The sequence below is a fragment of the Mobula birostris genome, chromosome 32, assembly GCF_030028105.1.
Source record: "Mobula birostris isolate sMobBir1 chromosome 32, sMobBir1.hap1, whole genome shotgun sequence".
Classification (NCBI taxonomy): Eukaryota; Metazoa; Chordata; class Chondrichthyes; order Myliobatiformes; family Myliobatidae; genus Mobula; species Mobula birostris.
Window position 1 is genome coordinate 332,338 of NC_092401.1, and position 20,191 is coordinate 352,528.

Here is a 20,191-nt window from a genome sequence, read left to right on the forward strand (position 1 = left end):
TCATGTTAAGTTTCTAAAAACCTAACAACCCTGAGAACTTAAGAAACAGAAACAGTAATAGAGCAGATGACCCCTTCTTCCTGCAATATCATTCAAACAAATCATTAATGATCTAAACTTGTCCACTTTCCCAAGCTCAATACCTTGATTTCCCCAATATTCCAGATATGCACCTACTTTAGATTTGGACAATTACAATGACTCTGCACGTTTCTCCTGACTAGCATAGATAACTACTTACCTGGAGACAGAAACATAGAAACATAGAAAACATACAGTACAATACAGGACCTTTGGCCCACAAAGTTGTGCCGAACATGTCCCTACCTTAGAAATTACTAGGCTTACACATAGCCCTCTCTTCTTCCAAGCTCCATGTACCTATCGAAAAGTCTCTTAAAAGACCCCATTGTATCTGCCTCCACCACTCTCTGAGAAAAAAACTTACCCCTGACATCTCCTCTGTACCTACTCCCCAGTACCTTAAACTTGTGTCCTCTTCTGGCAACCATTTCAGCCCTGGGAAAAAGCCTCTGACTATCCACATGATCAATGCCTCCCATCATCTTATACACCTCTATCAGGTCATCTCTCATCCTCCGTCGCTCCAAGGAGAAAAGGCCAAGTTCACTCAACCTATTCTCAAAGGGCATGCTCCCCAATCCAGGCAACATCCTTGTAAATCTCCTCTGCACCCTTTCTATGGTTTTCACATCCCTCCTGTAGTGAGGTGACCAGAACTGAGCACAGTACTCCAAGTGGGGCTGACCAGGGTCCGATATAGTTGCAACATCACCTCTCGGTTCCTAAACTTAATCCCACGATTGATGAAGGCCAATACACCGTACGCCTTCTTAACCACAGAGTCAACCTGCGCAGCTGCTTTGAGCGTCCGATGGACTTGGACCCCAAGATCCCTCTGATCCTCCACACTGCCAAGAGTCTTACCATTAATACTATATTTGCCATCATATTTGCCCTACCAACATGAACCACTTCACACTTATCCGGGTTGAACTCCATCTGCCACTCCTCAGCCTAGTTTTGCATCCTATCAAAGTCCCACTGTAACCTCTGACAGCCCTCCACATTATCCACAACACTTCCAACCTTTGTGTCATCAGCAAACTTACTAACCCATCCCTCCACTTCCTCATCCAGGTTATTTATAAAAATCACGAAGAGTAAGGGTCCCAGAACAGATTCCTGAGGCACACCACTGGTCATTGACCTCCATGCAGAATATGACACGTCTACAACCACTCTTTGTCTTCTGCAGACAAGCCAGTTCCGAATCCACAAAACAATGTCCCCATAGATCCAATGGCTTCTTACTTTCTCAATAAGCCTTGCATGGGGTACCTTATCAAATGCCTTGCTGAAATCCATATACACTACATCTACTACTCCTCCTTCATCAATGTGTTTAGTCACATCCTCAAAAAATTCAATCAGGCTCGTAAGACACGACCTGTCCTTGACAAAGCCATGCTGATTATTCCTAATCATATTATGCCACTCCAAATGTTCATAAATCCTGCCTCTGAGGATCTTCTCTATCAACTTACCAACCACTGAAGTAAGACTCACTGGTCTATAATTTCCTGGGCTATCTCTACTCCCTTTCTTGAATAAAGGAACAACATCCGCAACCCTCCAATCCTCTGGAACCTCTGCCATCCCTATTGATGATGCAAAGATCATCGCCAGAGGCTCAGCAATCTCCTCCCTTGCCTCCCACAGTAGCCTGGGGTACATCACATCAGGCCCCAGTGACTTATTCAACGTGATGCTTTCCGAACGCTCCAGCACATCCTTTTTCTTAATATCTACATTCTCAAGCTTTTCAGTCTGCTGCAAGTCAGCACTACAATCACCAAGATCCTTTTCCATAATGAATACTGAAGTAAAGTATTCATTAAGTACCTCTGCTATTTCCTCCGGTTCCTACACACTTTCACACTGTCACACTTGATAGGTCCTATTCTTTCACGTCTTATCCTCTTGCTCTTCACATACTTGTAGAATGACTTGGGGTTTTCCTTAATCCTGCCCGCCAAGGCCTTCTCATGGCCCCTTCTGACTCTCCTAATTTCCTTTTTAAACTCCTTCCTGTTAGCCTTATAATCTTCTAGATCTCTAACATTACCTAGCTCTCTGAACCTTTTGTAAGTTTTTCTTTTCTTCTTGACTAGATTTATTACAGCCTTTGTACACCATGGTTCCTGTACCCTACCATAACTTCCCTGTCTCATTGGAACTTACCTATGCAGAACTCCACACAAATATCCCCCGAACATTTGCCACATTTCTTCTGTACTCTTCCCTGAGAGCATCTGTTTCCAATTTAAGTTTCCAATTTCCTGCCTGATAGTCTCATAATTCCCCTTATTCCAATTAAACGTTTTTCTAACTTGTCTGTTCCTATTTCTCTCCAATGCTATCATAAAGGAGATAGAATTATGATCACTGTCTCCAAAATGCTCTGCCACTGATAAATCTGACACCTGACCAGGTTCATTTCCCAATACCAAATCAAGTACAGTCTCTCCTCTTGTATGCTTATCTACATATTGTGTCAAGAAACCTTCCTGAACACACCTAACAAACTCCACCCCAACTAAACCCCTTGCTCTAGGGAGATGCCAACCGATATTTGAGAATTGTGGTTCCAAATCATTCCTCCAAAACGAGCATGTTCGTAGCATCTACCCAGTGAAGCCATTTTAGAAACTTGCATTCTTTGATCATGTCGCCTATTATTCTTCTAAAGTGCAGGCCAAATTTACTTAATATTTTCATTCTAAGACAATTTTTCAATGACTATTTGCTGTAATTTCATCTGTATTTCCTTAAATAAGGGAAGCAGAACTGTAAGCAGTTCTCTGGTATTGCTATATTTTCACATAAACTTGGCATCTTACAGGAAAATATAACCAGCATTGGGGAACTCTGTAATGTGTAAGCAAAGTGTTAGACTATGTCAGCTGTGAGGAAATTATGACAAGATAGTAGTGATGCTGGGTTCTTGGTCAAAGAACTTTAAATCTGTTTCAGGCTGTGATTACAGGAGACGTAACATTAAAATATTAGGTACACAAAGTCTGGTGATCAATTAAGCTTATCAGAAAGATATAAGGCAAACAGTAGAAAATTCAAACTGAGAATGTAGAAAAGTAGTTCAAAGCTAAAAACTTCAGAGTACATTTATTATCAATATATGCACAGTATATGTCACCATATACCATGAGATTCATTTCCTTGCAGGCAACAGTGAAACAGAGAAATACAGTAGAATCAATCTAAAAACTACACACAAATACTGACAGTCAATATGCAAAAAGATAAAGAACTGTGGTGCGCAAATCAATAAATAAATAGATAGATACAAGGACAGATAAATAATACTGAGAGCATGAGTTGTGGAGGACTTGAGAGTGAGTCCATAGGTTATAGAGTCAATTCAGAGTTGAGGTGAGTGAAGTTGTCCATGCTGGTTCAGAGGATGAACTTGATGGTGTGGGACCTAAGGCTGCTGTACCTCCTCCACCATTGCAACAGTGGGGAAATAGTATGGACAGGATGTTGATGTTCTTCACGATGGATGGTGACAACACTCCTTGCAATGTGCTCAATGGTAGTGAGTTCTTTGTCAGTGATGAGCCTGTTGTAATAGGGTGGACTGACATTCTCACCATCTCTGTATTATCATGTGCTGGTTGAATGAAGTATTTAATTACAAAAGTAGAAGTACAGCATTGATTTATTTGTTGTGTAGTAGGTAGCTTTATGAAGTGTATTTAACCCAGATAAATAGATGTGTTCTCAATCTTCCTTCAGAAACCTTGGTCCATATGTCTAGTGCAGATAGCTGTGTTCAGCACCATTGCTTTCACGTATCACCTTGCATTATTGAGCATTGTTACTTCAACTGAGTCCATTGGAAGAGCAGTAGTAAAGATAAGCCCATCATCAGTTCACCAACTGTAGAGAATTAAATTGCTAAACTATGGTTTCTTTGTTATTGTTTTTGTTTCATTATTAATTTTCTTGCCTCTTTCCTAAAGTCCTCACATTAATGTTCGGTTGCTCTCAAACAGTAGTTCTCATAAACATTCACTTTTCAACCCTTATGCTATCATTCAAAATACACACTGAAGATTAAAAGTCAGGAATACCTCCCCTCAGCCCTACAAATCTCCAAGATCTGTAAATACATCCAACTCGGGCCTGCTCAACCCAGATTTCAATGGCTCCACAAAGGCTGAAGGCACTTTGATATCCTTCCCAAAATATCTCTACTTTTCAATGCCCTCCCCTTAAACATGCTGCATAACACCTATCTCTTCACCTGTCTTATCTCCATGCATTTCTGAGTCATAATTTATTTGATAATGCTACATTAAGACCCAGTGTTGTTGTGATCCTCCTTAAGATCATAGCACAGAAACTGGCCCTTTGGCCCACCTGTTCCATGCTGAAATAATTTAAACTGCTTACTCACATTGACCTGCACTGGTATCATAGCCCTCCAAACCCCTACCAGCCATGCACATATCCAAACCTCTATTAAACATTGAAATCGAGCCCACATGCACCACGTGCTGGCACCTCATTCCACACTCTCATGACCCGCCGAGTGAAGAAGTTTCCTCTTATGTTCCCCTCAAACTTTTCACCTTTCTCCCTTAACCCATGACCTCTTGTAATCCCACCCAACCTCAGTGGGAAAAAAAAGTCAACTTGCATTTACTCTATCTATACCTCTCACAATTTTGCGTATGTCTATCAAAACTACTTTCAATCTTCTACATTCCAAGGAATACAGTCCTAACTTAGAACCATAGAACATTATAGCACAGAAACAGGTCTTTTGGCCCTTCTTGGCTGTGCCGAACCATTTTTCTGCCTAGCCCCACTGACCTGCACCTGGACCATATCCCTCCATATACCTCTCATCCATGTACCTGTCCAAGTTTTTCTTAATTGTCAAAAGTGAGCCCACATTTATACCACTTCATCTGGCAGCTCATTCCACACTCCCACCACCCTCTGTGTGAAGAAGCCCCCCACTAATGTTCCCTTTAAACTTTTCCCCCTTCACCCTTAACACATGTCCTATGATTTTTTTCTCCCCTAGCCTCAGTGGAAAAAGCCTGCTTGCATTCACTCTATCTTAGGGAATTTTGTATCTGTATTCCCAGATCCCTCTGTTCTACTGGACTCCTCAATGCCCTACCATTTACCTTGGATATTCTACCTTGGTTTGTCCTTCCAAAGTGCAATACCTCAAACTAATTCAATCTTTCATATATATTTCAAACTTGTCTACATCTTTGCAGTAGGTAAGTGACCACAACTGCACACAGAATTCCAAAGTAGGCCTCACCAACATCTTATACAACTTCAACATAACATCCCATCTCCTGTATCAATACATTAATTTATGAAAGCCAATGCTTTCTTTACAACCCTATTAACCCGTGAGGCTACTTTCAATGAATTATAGACCTGTATTCCCAGATCCCTTTATTCTACTACGCACCTCAATGTCCTACCATTCACTGTCTAAGACTTACCCTGGCTGGTCCAATCGAAATGCAAAACCTCATATTCGTCTGCATTAAATTCCATCTGCCATTTTTCCAAATGATATAGATCCCTCTGCAAGCCATTATATCCTTCCTCACTGTCTAACACACCACCAATCTTGGATGTCATCCACAAATTTGCTTGTCCAGTTAACCACATTATCATCCAGATCATTGATAAAGATGGAAAAACAGGAATAGACCCAGCACTGATCCCTGTGGCACACCATTAGAAACACAGCAACATAGACATGGAGACATAGAAAACCTACAGCACAATACAGGCCCTTCAGTCCACAAAGCTGCGCCGAACATGTCCTTATCTTAGAACTACCTAGGCTTCTGCTTGGTACTGTGCAAGCACTGCCAGACAGCTGTTACAATGTGCAGTCGGTGTGAACGGCACGGGAGTTAAATTGTAAAGTGAGCTTTTTTGACAAGATCCCCTAAATCAATTTGATTGAGTCTATCTTTAAAAATATTAATGTCAGAAATACTGTGCAGGTCTGGCGCAGAAGATTCCACTGGATTGTTGATCTTGGGTAGAAGGAATACTGGTAGCAAATCTTATTGAATGAAGGAGTTTTCAATATGTGAGGTCCAGTTTGCTGTCGAGTTGAACTGACCCTGTGACGAATTTGGATGTTTGATGGAGTGATGTTGTGAACTTCTTACCCATAGCCCTCTATTTTTCTAAGCTCCTTGTACCTATCCAGGAGTCTCTTAAAAGACCCTATCATTTCTGCCTCCACCACCGCCGCTGGCAACCCATTCCACGCACTCACCACTCCCTGTGGAAAAAACTTACCCCTGACATCTCCTTTATACCTGCTTCCAAGCACCTTAAAACTATGCCCTCTCGTGCTAGCTATTTCAGGCCTGGGAAAAAGCCTCTGACTATCCACATGATCAATGCCTCTCGTTATCTTATACACTTCCTTCAGGTCACCTCTCATCCTCCATCGCTCCAAGGAGAAAAGGCTGAGTTCATTGAACCTATACTTATAATAACAGGTTATTTTTTTTTAATTTCTTGGTGTTCACCTGGCAGAACCTCTCACCTGGTCCCTCAACACCAGCTCCATAGCCAAGAAAGCACAGCAGCATCTCTACTTTCTGCGAAGGCTGAGAAAAGTCCATCACCCACCCCCCATCCTCACCACATTATTCAGAGGATGTATCGAGAGCATCCTGAGCAGCTGCATCACTGCCTGGTTCGGAAATTGCACCACCTCGGATCGTAAGACCCTGCAGCGGATAGTGAGGTCAGCTGAGAAGATCATCAGGGTCTCTCTTCCCGCCATCACAAACATTTACACCACACGCTGCACCCGTAACACCAACTGCATTGTGAAGGACCCCACAAACCCCTCATACAAACTCTTCTCCCTCCTGCCGTCTGGCAAAAGGTACCGAAGCATTCGGGCTCTCACGACCAGACTGTGCAACAGTTTCTTCCCCCAAGCCATCAGACTCCTTAATACCCAGAGTCGAGACTGACATCTACATCATTTATTATTATATTGTAATTTGTCCTCTACTGTGCCTATTGTCTTGTTTATTATTTATTGTACTGTCTTGCACTGTTTTGTGCACTTTATGTAGTCCTGTGTAGTGTAGTGTAGTTTTTGTGTTGTATTACATAGCGTAGTGTAGCCTTGTGTTGTCTCACGTAGTCTAGTGTAGTTTTGTGTTGTTTCATGTAGCACCATGGTCCTGGAGGAACATTGTTTCATTTTTACTGTGTACTGTACCAGCAGCTTACGGTGGAAAGTGACAATAGACTTGACTTGACTTGACTATTAAGAAGGCAAACGGAATGTTGCCTTCATTGCTAGGGGGATTGAATTCAAGAGCAGGGAGGTCATGCTGCAACTATACAGGGTACTGGTGAGGCACAACCTGGAGTACTGTGTGCAGTTCTGGTCTCCATACTTGAAGAAGGATATACTGGCTTTGGAGGCAGTGCAGAGGAGGTTCACCAGGTCGATTCCAAGGATGAAGGGGTTAACCTATGAGGAGAGATTGAGTCACCTGGGACTATAGTCTCTGGAATTCAGAAGAATGAGAGGGGATCTTATAGAAACATACAAAATTTTGAAAGGGATAGATAAGATAGAAGTAGGAAAGTTGTTTCCATTGGTAGGTGAGACTAGAACTAGGGGGCATTGCCTCAAGATTCAGGGGAGAAGATTTAAGATGGAGATGAAGAGAAACTGTTTTTCCCAGAGAGTGGTGAATCTATGGAATTCTCTGCCCAGGGAAGCAGTTGAGGCTTCTTCACTAAATATATTTAAGATACAGTTAGATAGATTTTTACATAGTAGGGAAATAAAGGGTTATGGGGAAAAGGCAGGTAGATGGAGCTGAGTTTACGGACAGATCAGCCATGATCTTATTGAATGGTGGGGCAGGCTCGACGGGCCTGATGGCCTACTCCTGCTCCTATTTCTTATGTTCTTATGTTCTTATAAGGGATGTTCCCCAATCCAGGCAACATCCTTGTAAATCTCTTCTGCAGGCTTTCTATGGTTTCCATGTCCTTCCTGTAGTGAGGCAACCAGAAATGAGCACAGTACTCCAGTGGGGTCTGACCTGGGTACTATATAGCAGTAACATTACCTCTCGGTTCTTAAACACAATCCCACTGTTGATGAAGGCCAATGCACCGTATGCCTTCTTAACCACAGAGTCAACCTGTGTAGCACTTTGAGTCTCCTATGGACTCGGACTCCAAGATCCCTCTGATCCTCCGCACTCCCAAGAGTCTTACCATTAACGCTATATTCTGCCATCCTATTTGACTTACCAAAATGAACCACCTCACACTTATCTGAGTTGAACTCCATCTTCCACTTCTCAGCCCAGTTTTGCAACCTATCAATGTCCTGCTGTAACCTCTGACAGCCCTCTATACTATCCACATCACCCCCAACCTTTGTGTCATCAGCAAATTCACTAATCCATCCCTCCACTTCCTCATCTAGGTCACTTATAAAAATCACAAAGAGTAGGGGTCCCGGAATAGATTCCTGAGGCACACCTTCAGTCATAGGCCTCCAGTCAGAGAAGCAATCATCTACTAACAATCTCTGGCCTCTCCCACAAAGCCAATGTCCAATCTAATTTACTACCTCTTCTTGAATGCTGAGCGACCAAACCTTCTTGACCAGCCTCCAATGCAGGATATTGTCAAATGCCTTGTCTAATGCCTACATAGACAATATCTACTGCCTTGCCTTCATCCACTTTCCTGGTAACTTCCTTGAAAAACTCTATAAAGTTGGTTAGTACAACCTAACCCACACGAAGCCTTGTTGGGCATCCTTAATCAGTCCATGAAATTACTTTAGTCAGAGGGTGGTAAATCTGTGGAATTTGTTGCCACGAGCAACTGTGGAGGCCAAGTCATTGGGTGTATTTAAGGCAGAGATAGATAGGTTCTTGATTAGCAGGATACTGAAGGGTATGGGTTGAAAGCAGGGGAGTGGGGACGACTGGAAGAATTGGATCAACCCATGATTCAATGGCGGAGCAGGCTCGATGGACCAAATAGCCTACTTCTACTCCTATATCTTATGGTCTTATGTTTATCCAAATACTTATATATCTGGTCCCTTAGAATACCTTCCAATAACTTTCTCACAACTGATGTCAGACTCACTGGCCAATAATTTTCAGGATTATGTCTAGATCTTTTTATAAACAGAAGAACACAATATTGGCTATCCTTCGATCCTCCGGTACCTCTCCAGTCTCTAGGACTATTTAAATATCTCTGCTTGCCTCCCATTGGGTCCTAGAGAACACCTTGCTACCCTGATTTGCCTCAAGATAGCAAACACCTCCTCCTCTGTAATCTCGACAGGGTCCATGAAGTTGATGCCACTTTTCCTCACTTCTACAGACTTGCATCCATCTCCTGAGTAAATTCAAATGCAAACAAAAATTAAGATCTCCCCCATCTGTTTTGATTCTGCATATGGATTACCATTTTGATCTTCCAGAGTACCCCTAGCAATCCTTTTGCTCTTAACATATGTCTAGAATCCCTTACATTTTCCTTCACCTTGTCTGCTAGAGCAACTTCATGCCTTCTTTTAGCCCTCCTGATTTTGTTTTTAAGTGTTCTCTTGCATTTCTTATATCTCTTAGCACCTCATTCGTTCCTACCTGCCTATACTTACTTTGTACATCCTTCTTTTTCTTAACCAGGGTCTCAAAATCTCTTGAAAATCAAGGTTCCCTACACTTGTTATCTTTACCTTTTATTCTGACAGGCACATAAAACATTGTACTCTCAAAAATTTCATTTTTGAAGGCCTTCTACTTACCAAGTACACCTTTGCCAGAAAACAGCCTGTCCCAATCCACACTTGCCAGATCATTTCTGATACCATCAAAACTGGCCTTTTTCCAATTTAGAATCTCAATCCATGGACCAGACTTTGAAACTAATGTCACTGTAGTCACCAGATGCAAAGTGTTCCCCTACACAAACTTCTTTCAGCTGTCTGTCTCATTCCCCAATAGCAGATCCGGTATTGCATGCTCTCTCACTGGGAATTCTACATACTGGTGAAGAAAACTTTCCTGAACACATTTGATAAACTCTATCCCATCTAGTCCTTTTACAGTACGGGATTCCCAGTCAATATGTGGAAAGTTAAAATCACCTTCTGCAACAATCTTGTGTTTCCTGCAACAGCCTGCAATCTCTCTACAAATTTATTCCTTTAGATCCCAGGGACTGTTGGGTCGTCTATAACTTAGCCATATTAATGTGGTCATACCTTTCATATTTGTCAGATTCACCCATAAAGCTTTATTAGACAAGTTCTCCAGCCTGTCCTGATGAAGCACAGCCGTGATATTTTCCCCCACTCGTAATACCACCCCTTCTCCTTTAATTCTATTCTCTCTGTCACGTCTAGAACAATGGAATCCCAGAATACTCAGCTGCCAGTCCTGCCCCTCCTGCAACCAAGTCTCACTAACGATTACAATATCATATTTCTGGATGTCGATTCATGCCCTGAGTTCATCTGCCTTTCCTACAATACTTCTTGCATTGAAATATATGCACCTCAGGACACTAGTCGCATCGTGTTCAACCTTTTGAATCCTGACTTTGCCTGAGGATATCTGCCTTCACAACCTCTCCATGAACTGTTCTGGCACTCTGGTTCCCATCCCTCTGTAGCTGTAATTTAAACCCCACTGTGCAGCATTAGCAAACCTTCCCACTAGGATATTAGTCTCCTGTAGTTGAAGTGTAACTGTTTTTTTTTTCTGTAAAGGTCCTACCTTCCCTGGAAGAGATTGCAATGATCCAAAAATCTTATGCCCTCCCTCCTTCACCAATTCCGTAGCCACATGCTAATCTGTATAATCTTCCTAGTTGTGCCTTCACCACCCCCCCCCACCTCCGTGTGGCATGGGTAGCAATCCTGAAATCACAACTCTGGAGATCCTGTCTTCAACTCCCTGAACTCCCTATGCAGAACCTCGTCATTAGTCCTACCCATGTCACTGGTACCTACATGGACCACGTCCTCTGGCTGTTCATCCTCCCTTAAAAATGCTGAGTCCTCAACCTGAGATGTCCTAGATCTTGGCACCAGGGAGGCAACATACCATCCGCGAATCTCATTTTTACCCACAGAACCTCCTTTCTGTTCCCCTATTTAATGAATTCCTTATCATCACAGCTCACCCCTTCTCCCCCCCCCACTTGCCTTCTGAGTCACAGAGCCAGACTCAGTGCCAGAGACCTGACCACTGTGATGCATCTCATGTTCATCATTAGCTGCTCAGGAGCTGCAAATGCCATCGTTTATTGTTCATTCCTCTGCTCCAGTCAGAACAATACCTTTACAAATTGTGTCAGAGAGAAACTACAAATCTTCACACACTGTAGAGGGGAAACTTGTTATTTAGTGATAATTATAAAACAAAACGTCTTACCACAAATTCAACAACTGTTGGGGCTCTGCTCGGTTTCAGTTCACTGTCCACTGTGAGCAAGCGATAAAGCACTAGAGAAAAGTACAACACAAAAATTAATCTGTACTACGCAATCTAAACACCTACTCAATGGTGTTACCATCACCTATTCCCTTGACATCAATAGGTGGGGGGTCATTAATGATCAAAGACTCAACAGGAGCAGTAAATCAAATACTCTAATTATAATAGCAGGTCAGAGAGTGGGGCTCCCATGGTGAGTGACTCACAGCCTGATATCCCGAGACCCTTCCATCCTCTAAAAAGCTCAAGTCAAGAAGGATTTGGAAGACATGGTCGTGTGGTGGTTAGCACAACACTATACAGTACTGGCAACCTGGGCTCAATTTCTGCCACTGCCCGTAAGGAGTTTGTATGTTCTCCCCATCACCACATGGGTTTTGTCCGGGTGCTCCAGTTTCCTCCCACAGTGCAAAGATGTACTGGTTTGTAGGTTAATTGGTCATTGTAAATTGTTCCATGATTAGGCTAGGATTAAATCAGGGGACTTCTGGGTTACATGGCTCAAAGATCTCTTCATGCTGTGGCTCAATAAATAAATAAATATTTTTTCCTGGAATAACCTCCACTTTTCTGTATAAGTGTACTGCCATTATTTTCAACTCTGCACAAAGATGCTAAAGCAGCCTATATGACGAGTTCATTCACCACCCTCAACATGTATTCCCCGTATCACCAGGTGCAATGTGGAACAGATACTACTTGTTTTGCCCAGCCTACTCCAAGAGCACCTCCCAAGCCCTCTGCCTTGATCACCAGTGAAGACTAGGGCAGCAGGCACGAACACCTCCACCACAGGCAGTATGTGATGTGGTGCTTCCCCTCAACATCTCACATATCATCCACACTTGGAAATATATCTCCAGTCCTCCACTGTGGCTAGGTCTAAAACCAAGGGCTCCCTGCTCAACAGCACTAAAAATGCCTTCACTAGAAGGACTGTAGTACTTCAAGAAGGACCCTCACATCTATATTTTCAAGTCATTTTTGGAAGGTCAATAAATGCTAGCCTTGACAGCGAATCCTGTATTGCAAAAATGAATACAGTAAAATAAATTTACATACATTATCACCCAAGTATTTGGTACAACTTGGTATGACTGAGTGTCTTGTTAGAGAGCAATGAAGACCCAATGACATTTCTAAGTTCTTGGGCTACACTTTTCTCTGAATAATATCCATGATCAAGATTTTTTAATAAAAATTCCATTTCTAAACTTCCTTAACTAATCAAATTCAAATACTTCAGGACTTGTGGTCATATTTGAACTTGCATTAAGGGATATTTAGAATTGCAGAGTAACATAACCACCCTGGTATTAAGTCATCTTTTCAAGGGCAATTAGTGAATGGGCAATATTGGCTCCATTTGTCAATGATGCCCAGACATTACTTTGATGTGACTGAATTGCTCGTGGCGCATGAGCACAACATTTTTAAAAAGTGAACGGGGCCTGTCGGGACATTCGGTAGCACTTCACATCATTTGGTTTACTAGGTGATTGGCTAGGGCATATGGAAGGAGGTTAGTTTTAAGTGAAGAGGTCATCATGGGAGCAGCCACTCTGGGAGGGACAAGGTTAGAGTGGGGAGCAAGAGGCTTCAGTGTGGACATAAGGTTAGAGTGGGGAGCAAGAGGCTTCAGTGTGGACATGTGAAGGTTAAGGTCATAAGCCTATAAGACCATAACGTAGAGGAGTAGAATTAGGCCATCTGGCCCATCAAGTCTGCTCCGCCATATCATCATGTCTGAAGGTTAAGGTAAACTGCCAGTAAGTTTCTTTCTTCTTGCATAGTTAGAGCAGTGAGTATGCCAGTCAAGACAAAGGACTGCTCCTCCTGTGATCTGTGAGAGGCTAAGGCGACCTTGAAGTTTCCTTGAAGACAACATCTGTAAGAAGTGCTTACAGCTGTGGCTTCTTATAGACTGTGTTCAGGAACTTGAATTGGAGTTGGATGAACTCCGTATCATTCGGGAGGGTAAGGAGTTGATTCATTGGAGATACGGGGAAGTAGTCACATTGATTAAAATATATTTTATAGTCTCAGTCATAAGTGCTTCTCTCACAACTCCCACACAGCGATGTTAAACCTTTTGGTTGTAAAACCTTTCAGTTTAGTTTCTGGTTTAAGATGGCACTACTGAAGGTTACAAATTACTGGTAGTTCGAAAGGCAAGAAATTCAACTAAAAACATTAATAACACCTTTTCTGAAGTAAATTGTGGTAAATTATCCACCGCAAACAATGAAGAGGAAATTACAGGTGAAGCAAATTTGAGGGATGGGCCATGCTGGTAATTGCAAATTAGTCGCAGGTAGAGTTGGAGTGAGTGACTCAGAGAGGAGGAGTCAAGGCACATGAGTTTTCATGGCTGCTCAATTAACCTGGGTGAGAAGCTGGATCGCTGTTAGTACCAATCCAACTTAAAGAGGTTGAGAACAGCATCGGGTTGGGCGGCACGGTCTAGGCCCAGAATGAATTGCTGGGCAGCATGGTTTAGGCCCAGAGTGTTTGCTGCAGCAGGGCCAGGGTCCTAATGCAAGGCACGATCTTCTGTTAGGGACAATTTAAACACTAGCACAGGCAGACTGAAAAGGCAGGGTGTCAGGACTGGAGGCAAGGTTTCACTGAGGTTGTGAGATTGCCCTAACTCCAGTTCTTTGTATCTATGAGCTTTGCGCCAATTTGACTGAGGCTTTGGGCCTATGCTGGCCCGCTCCAGGGATTTGGATCTGGAACTCAGTTTGGTTTGGAATGCTCTTTGCCACTTCTATTGTTTGCATGATTTGTGTTTCTTTTTCTCTTTTTCTGATATTAGGTGTTGGTCTTTTTTTTAATTGGGTTCTTTCAGATTTCTTGCTTATGGCTGCCTGTAAGCAGACAAATGTCAAGGTTGTATAATTTATACATTCTTTGGTATTAAATATACTTTGAATCTTTGAACAATAGTTACCAGTTTGAGATGGTGTGTAGATTGGTTTGTCAGTCTGGATAAAGATGTGTCCTGTTTGGCGTGACACTAGGATAACACTCTGCAATTGAAAACGATTCGATGTTGCTTCTAAAGACACAAACTGGCTTCTTCTGGATAGCTTTGAGAGTTTTTCTGCAGGTATCTAACAAAAGTTAAAAAATCAACAAAATCAGTGTGTTTAATTTTAAATGTTGTATTACCCCCAATATCCTTCACTCCAAACTCAGGCTATGAGGAATCCACATGGTGTAAAAATTCATCTTGCTTTGGTAGTATTAAATGCACTGTGGATTACCAATCAAACATTTGAGTCAAGTCAAGTCCACTTGACTCCACTTCTGAAATTTACTTCAATGGAACTGATTTTCAGAAATATGACTCTGACCAACAGTCTCTGCTATAGTTCACATTTAGACTACTGATCTAAGAATGCATATCCTCCCTGCAACCGTCATCACTGAGTAGCCTGTCAATGTCCTGAAGGTGTTACCAGATGGAAAACGTAGATATTCATTAGTCAAGTAATAGGTCTGGAGGACGCAGAATGGAGCAGAATTGGCATGGAAAAATCTTTGAGACATGTGAAGCTAATGGAGGTTACAGGTATCAGCATAGGCAGTGACAAGCAGGGATCTGCAGTTTCCTTCTATTGTTTCTAGTAACTAACAACATACACAAATTCTGAAATTCCAGCATAACCTTCTGCAACAAGCTGAATTTACAATAAGCGCAAGAGCATGATGCTGCTTAGTATTCGTCAACAAACTGAACCCTACTGACATTCATGTGAAGATAAATTGGAAAGATATAAAGAGAATTTGTAATTAATCAGGAATCTCTCCCTTTCCTCAAAGTGCTGAATAACTTACAGAATGATAATAAGAAAGTGCAGTAAAATTGGTAGAAAGATCTCCCCATTTATGCTTGAAGTAAAAGCTACTACTTTGAACAGCCATTAAAAGACTGAAGTGGGTTACTGTATTTGTCTATTTACCTTAAGAGTGGCAGAAGCCATATGGTTGTTAGCTGATGTCAAGCGTATTCTGGTTTGATATAAAAAATCCTTATTTTCAGGGAAAACCATCAAATGAATATTAACATCAATATCAAAATTGACATTGTGAGCTTCCACAATCACAGTTTCTTCACTTTCAATTCGGAAAACATTGGGAGCAATAAGTGTATATCTGTAGGAATAATGAAGAAAATTAATGTTTCATTACAGGAAACAAGAAAGTGTTTTTCTTTATTATAAAATATAGATGTCATGGGCAAGGCCAGATTTTTGAATATCTCTAATTGCCATCTGAAGAGAGTGATAACCATTTTCTTTAACTAAGGCCATCCAGGCACATGAAATGAATAAAAGATACTTAAGTAGAAAGCAACCTAAAGAGCCAATCTAAGTCCTTGAATGAAGGTATTGAAAGAAATAGGGGCACAGTGCTTAAATTCCTGACTTGGATTCAAATCCCACCATACGATCTGGGGAATTTAAATAGTTAATTAGATAGCTTCAGTGAAGACCTTGCTTCAATATCTGAAACTACTGGATTGTCATATAAACTGCTGAGAAATAAATTTACCATCCTCACACAGTCTAGTTAAATGTAAGATTCCATGTCTAAGTATGACAAACACTCCTTCTCACTCCTCCGAAAGTAACCTTGCAGTTCAAGGGTAATAACACACACTGGGGTATCTTGTTTCAGACAACAGTCTAGTCCTGATGAAGGGTCTCGGCCCGAAATGTCGACTGTACCTCTTCCAAGAGATGCTGTCTGGCCTGCTGTGTTCACCAGCAACTTTGATGTGTGTGGCTGGAACAAACTTATTTTAATTCTTCTTCCTAGGTACCTATGAAGATGGTGAAGCATACATGGCATGAAGCTACTCCCTCAACATGAGAGGGAGTTCTAGGATTTAAATCTGATGAAAGTGAAGAAATGGCCCCTTCAATCATCTTCCTCCATAATCCCTTCAGAGCAAAGTCAGAATCATGAGGACAAATCATAAATCAGCGTCACTACCCTGAAGGAAATTATTTCAAAGCTCTGCACAAAATTATACTACACAGTTTGAACTTCCAATATGATTCTCAAGCATAATTGTAATTGCAATGATAAAGCATGCATAGTTCTTTTCCAATAATTGTCATTATTCAATGGAACCTGTTGCAAAAGCTTAAAATGATCTAGTGAAAAATGATTTTCCTTCACAATGAGAGAATTGAAAAGTATTAAGTTAATCAGGTGCCAGAGGTCAGCAGTCGGCTGGGAAAAATGACAAAAACACTGCACTGGATTTTTTTAAAGTTGCATCTATATTGTCATTCTAATAAAAGGCATAAAATTAATTGAAAAGCAATTAATACTGACTCATTGTTCATTAGTAACCCCCTGTTTTTTGATCCAAATTCCGTGACTTAGATTAAAAACAACCAAATAGTTGTTTAATAATGTTACATCAATATTAGTCAGAATAAAATGTATTAAGGTTGATATCAGTGAGTTCCAGCTGGGACATAAAGGAATGTAAGTTATGAACACAAGTGATTTTGAAGAAGCTGGAAATCGAGAGTAACACACACAAAATGCTTGAAGAACTCAGCAGGTTAGGCAACATTTATGAAGGAGAATAATGGATGATGTTTCAGGCTGAGCTAAAGTTATATTAAATGTGAAATGATTAGCAGAATCAATAGCACAGTGTTGAAAACTGCAGACTATGCTACACCGTAGGATTGAATTTCCATCTTGGGATTTGTTCCCTGTGAGCAGGTGTGCTGATGTTATTGCTGGGAACTATTTTTTTCTATAAAAGTTAACTGCCCAAAGTGACTTGTCTTGATTTGAAGTGATTTTATCTGGGATCGGTACATGGGGTGACTATTTTCAGCTGAGCAGTTTCTGTTTGTGCTTAGTGGCATAAGTAATTGAATCACAATTAGCTATTGCCCATTAAACCTGCATTGGCTCTTTGAAATGTGTGGCACCATTCTTTTCTCTAAGTACTGTAATTCATTTCCCTTCCAGGATTATCAATTTCTTTAGAAACTAATATTGAATCAGCTTTCACCATATTTCCAATTCCACTGTGTAAATAAATGTTTCTTCATGTCTTATTGGTTCTTTGCCAATAGCCTTAAATCTTCATATACTTACCAATATATTTAGTTAGATTTAATAATGTACCTGAAAGAAATTAAACTTTAAAAATTTTGTTTGATTTAATGCCTCCCATAGATCAAAAAATCATGAGAACTCTGTTTTAAGGATGACAAACCCAAGCGTCTCTGGCCGCTTTGAGTAATAGAATTCCCTCACCATGGATAAACCCAATGAATCGCCTCTGTAGACTGTCTAGGATTTTTCCTTTGACTGAAGCACATAAGCACAAAGAAAAATAATGCTATTGAGAAACAACTAGGATTTAATAAGAAAATGAGGTACTAACTAGAAGTAAAATAAAACCATAAGATATGGCAACAGAAGTAGGCCATTCGGTCCATCGAGTCTGCTCCGCTACTCAATCATGGCTGATCCAATTCTTCCAGTCATTCTAACTCCCCTGCCTTTTCCTGATATCCTTTGATGCCCTGGCTAATCAAGAGCCTATCTATCTCTGAAAATTCCACCTAATCTATAGGAGGGATCACCTGATCGTGCTGAACAACAGGAAATTTCGAAATACCAGAACATGATGTACATTAAATTAAACTATTCCCTAATACTTACAGAGGGTCACCAAGGGATAATGCAGGAAGAGACACCAAGAGAGCAAATAACAGAGAAGTCCATCCCATGGTGAGTGCTTCGCTGTGGCAAACTTTCCCAAATCATGTCACCGCGTTATATAGGAGCTCATGGCAGTTATTAATATTTAACAAATGAGATATTTATTCTTCTGTGAACTTTAAAACATAAACAAATATTCACTGTCCATAGTTGTTTAATCAAGAGTTAATTTAAACCTGGGAATCCGGGAAGAATAATGGTATCTCGCATTTGTCTATGATTTAGAATATGACCTTGACTTACCCAGATAAGTAGCACAAACAAACCTTACAAAATGCTACTTTCAAAGTTTTAAATTGAGCAACTTTAACCCCGTCCAGAATTAAAATTTGGGGGAGTGTAATGTGAAATCAGCTTTGCAATATCATAAGGTTATCTGCAGCCAAATCACCTCAGGTTCTCATTTTGCATCCAACCAATTTAAAAAGCATTTTACACATTCTTACTGATTTCTCCACCCCTATCTTGTTGCTAACTTACCTATGAGATAAGGTCCTGGTAAGGAAAGGCATGAAAATTACAACAGTTTACACCAAACTCTTCTTGGAATCAAAAGAATTAGTGAGGTGACTGAGGAGTAAGTTGTAAAACGGCAGCTTAGGTGTAAGTGCAATAACTTTCAATGATTGTCCTGTGACTGTTGACTATATAGTGGTTCCAGTCATTCCCATCACTTGGAAACACACACACACCACTTACTTTACACTCTGTCTCTGTCTTGTTATTTCTCTCTCATACTATCTCACCCACTTTACCCTCTGTCTCTCTCTGGTTACAGAGTCAATGAAAGTCATGACTGAGTATGTAGCAGCTGTGAGATATGGGTGCATCGGTTCAAGTAACACTGCACAATGTGGAGATCTACTGAGAAAATTAATGTTATGTCCCAGCACTAGTTGATAGATATTGTTGTGTAGCTGGAACGGTGTGTGATTAGGCAGAGGACTTGTTAGGAAATGAGATTTCTCAATCTATTGACTGAAACTGACCTCAAATTTTGAGTCATGCATGTCAATGCCCTGGATACCTGCCTTCAGCAATTCATGCTGAAGGAAGTTTGTAATTACTGTAGCGTCAATTCGGATACAGAAACATAGAAACAAAGAAAACCTACAGCAAAATACGGGTTCTTTGGCCCACAAAGCTGTGCCGAATATGTCCTTACCTAAGAAATTACCTAGGGTTACCCATAGCCCTCTATTTTTCTGAGCTCCATGTACCTGTCCAGGGTCTCTTAAAAGACCCTATCGTATCCGCCTCCACTACCATCACTGGCAGCCCATTCCATACACTCACCACTCTCTGTGTAAAAAATTTTACCGCTGACATCTCCTCTGTATCTACTTCCAAGCACCTTAAAACTGTGCCCTCTCATGCTAGCCATTTCAGCCCTGGGAAAAAGCTTCTGACTATCCACTCGATCAATGCCCCTCATCATCCTATACACCTCAATCAGGTCACCTCTCATCTTCCGTCGCTCCAAGGAAAAAAGGCCGAGTTCACTCAACCTATATTCATAAGGCATGCTCCCCAAACCAGGCAACATCCTCTTAAATCTCCTCTGCACCCTTTCTATGGTTTCCACATCCTTCCAATAGTGAGGTGACCAGAAATGAGCACAGTTCTCCAAGTGGGGTCTGACCAGGGTCCTATATAGCTGCAACATTACCTCTCGGCTCCTAAGCTCAATCCCACGATTGATGACGACCGATGCATCGTATGCTTTCTTAACCACAACCTGCGCAGCAGCTTTCAGTATCCTATGGACTCGGACTCCAAGAGCCCTCTGATCCTCTGCA

The 20,191-nt window shown here is 41.3% G+C and overlaps 1 protein-coding gene across 1 annotated transcript in view; it reads right to left on the minus strand.

Annotated features, from left to right (window-relative positions):
* The window catches only part of LOC140191280 (complement C3-like), a 215,486-nt gene extending 197,076 nt beyond the window's left edge, over positions 1-18,410 (minus strand). Inside the window, exons 1-4 of the mRNA XM_072248549.1 lie at positions 18,333-18,410; positions 15,590-15,782; positions 14,575-14,737; positions 11,559-11,629 (exon numbers count right to left, since the gene is read on the minus strand). Coding sequence (XP_072104650.1) covers positions 11,559-11,629; positions 14,575-14,737; positions 15,590-15,782; positions 18,333-18,400 — 495 coding nt within the window. The 5' untranslated portion in view covers positions 18,401-18,410. The remainder of the gene's footprint in view (positions 1-11,558; positions 11,630-14,574; positions 14,738-15,589; positions 15,783-18,332) is intronic.
* Between the last annotated feature and the right edge of the window lie 1,781 nt (positions 18,411-20,191).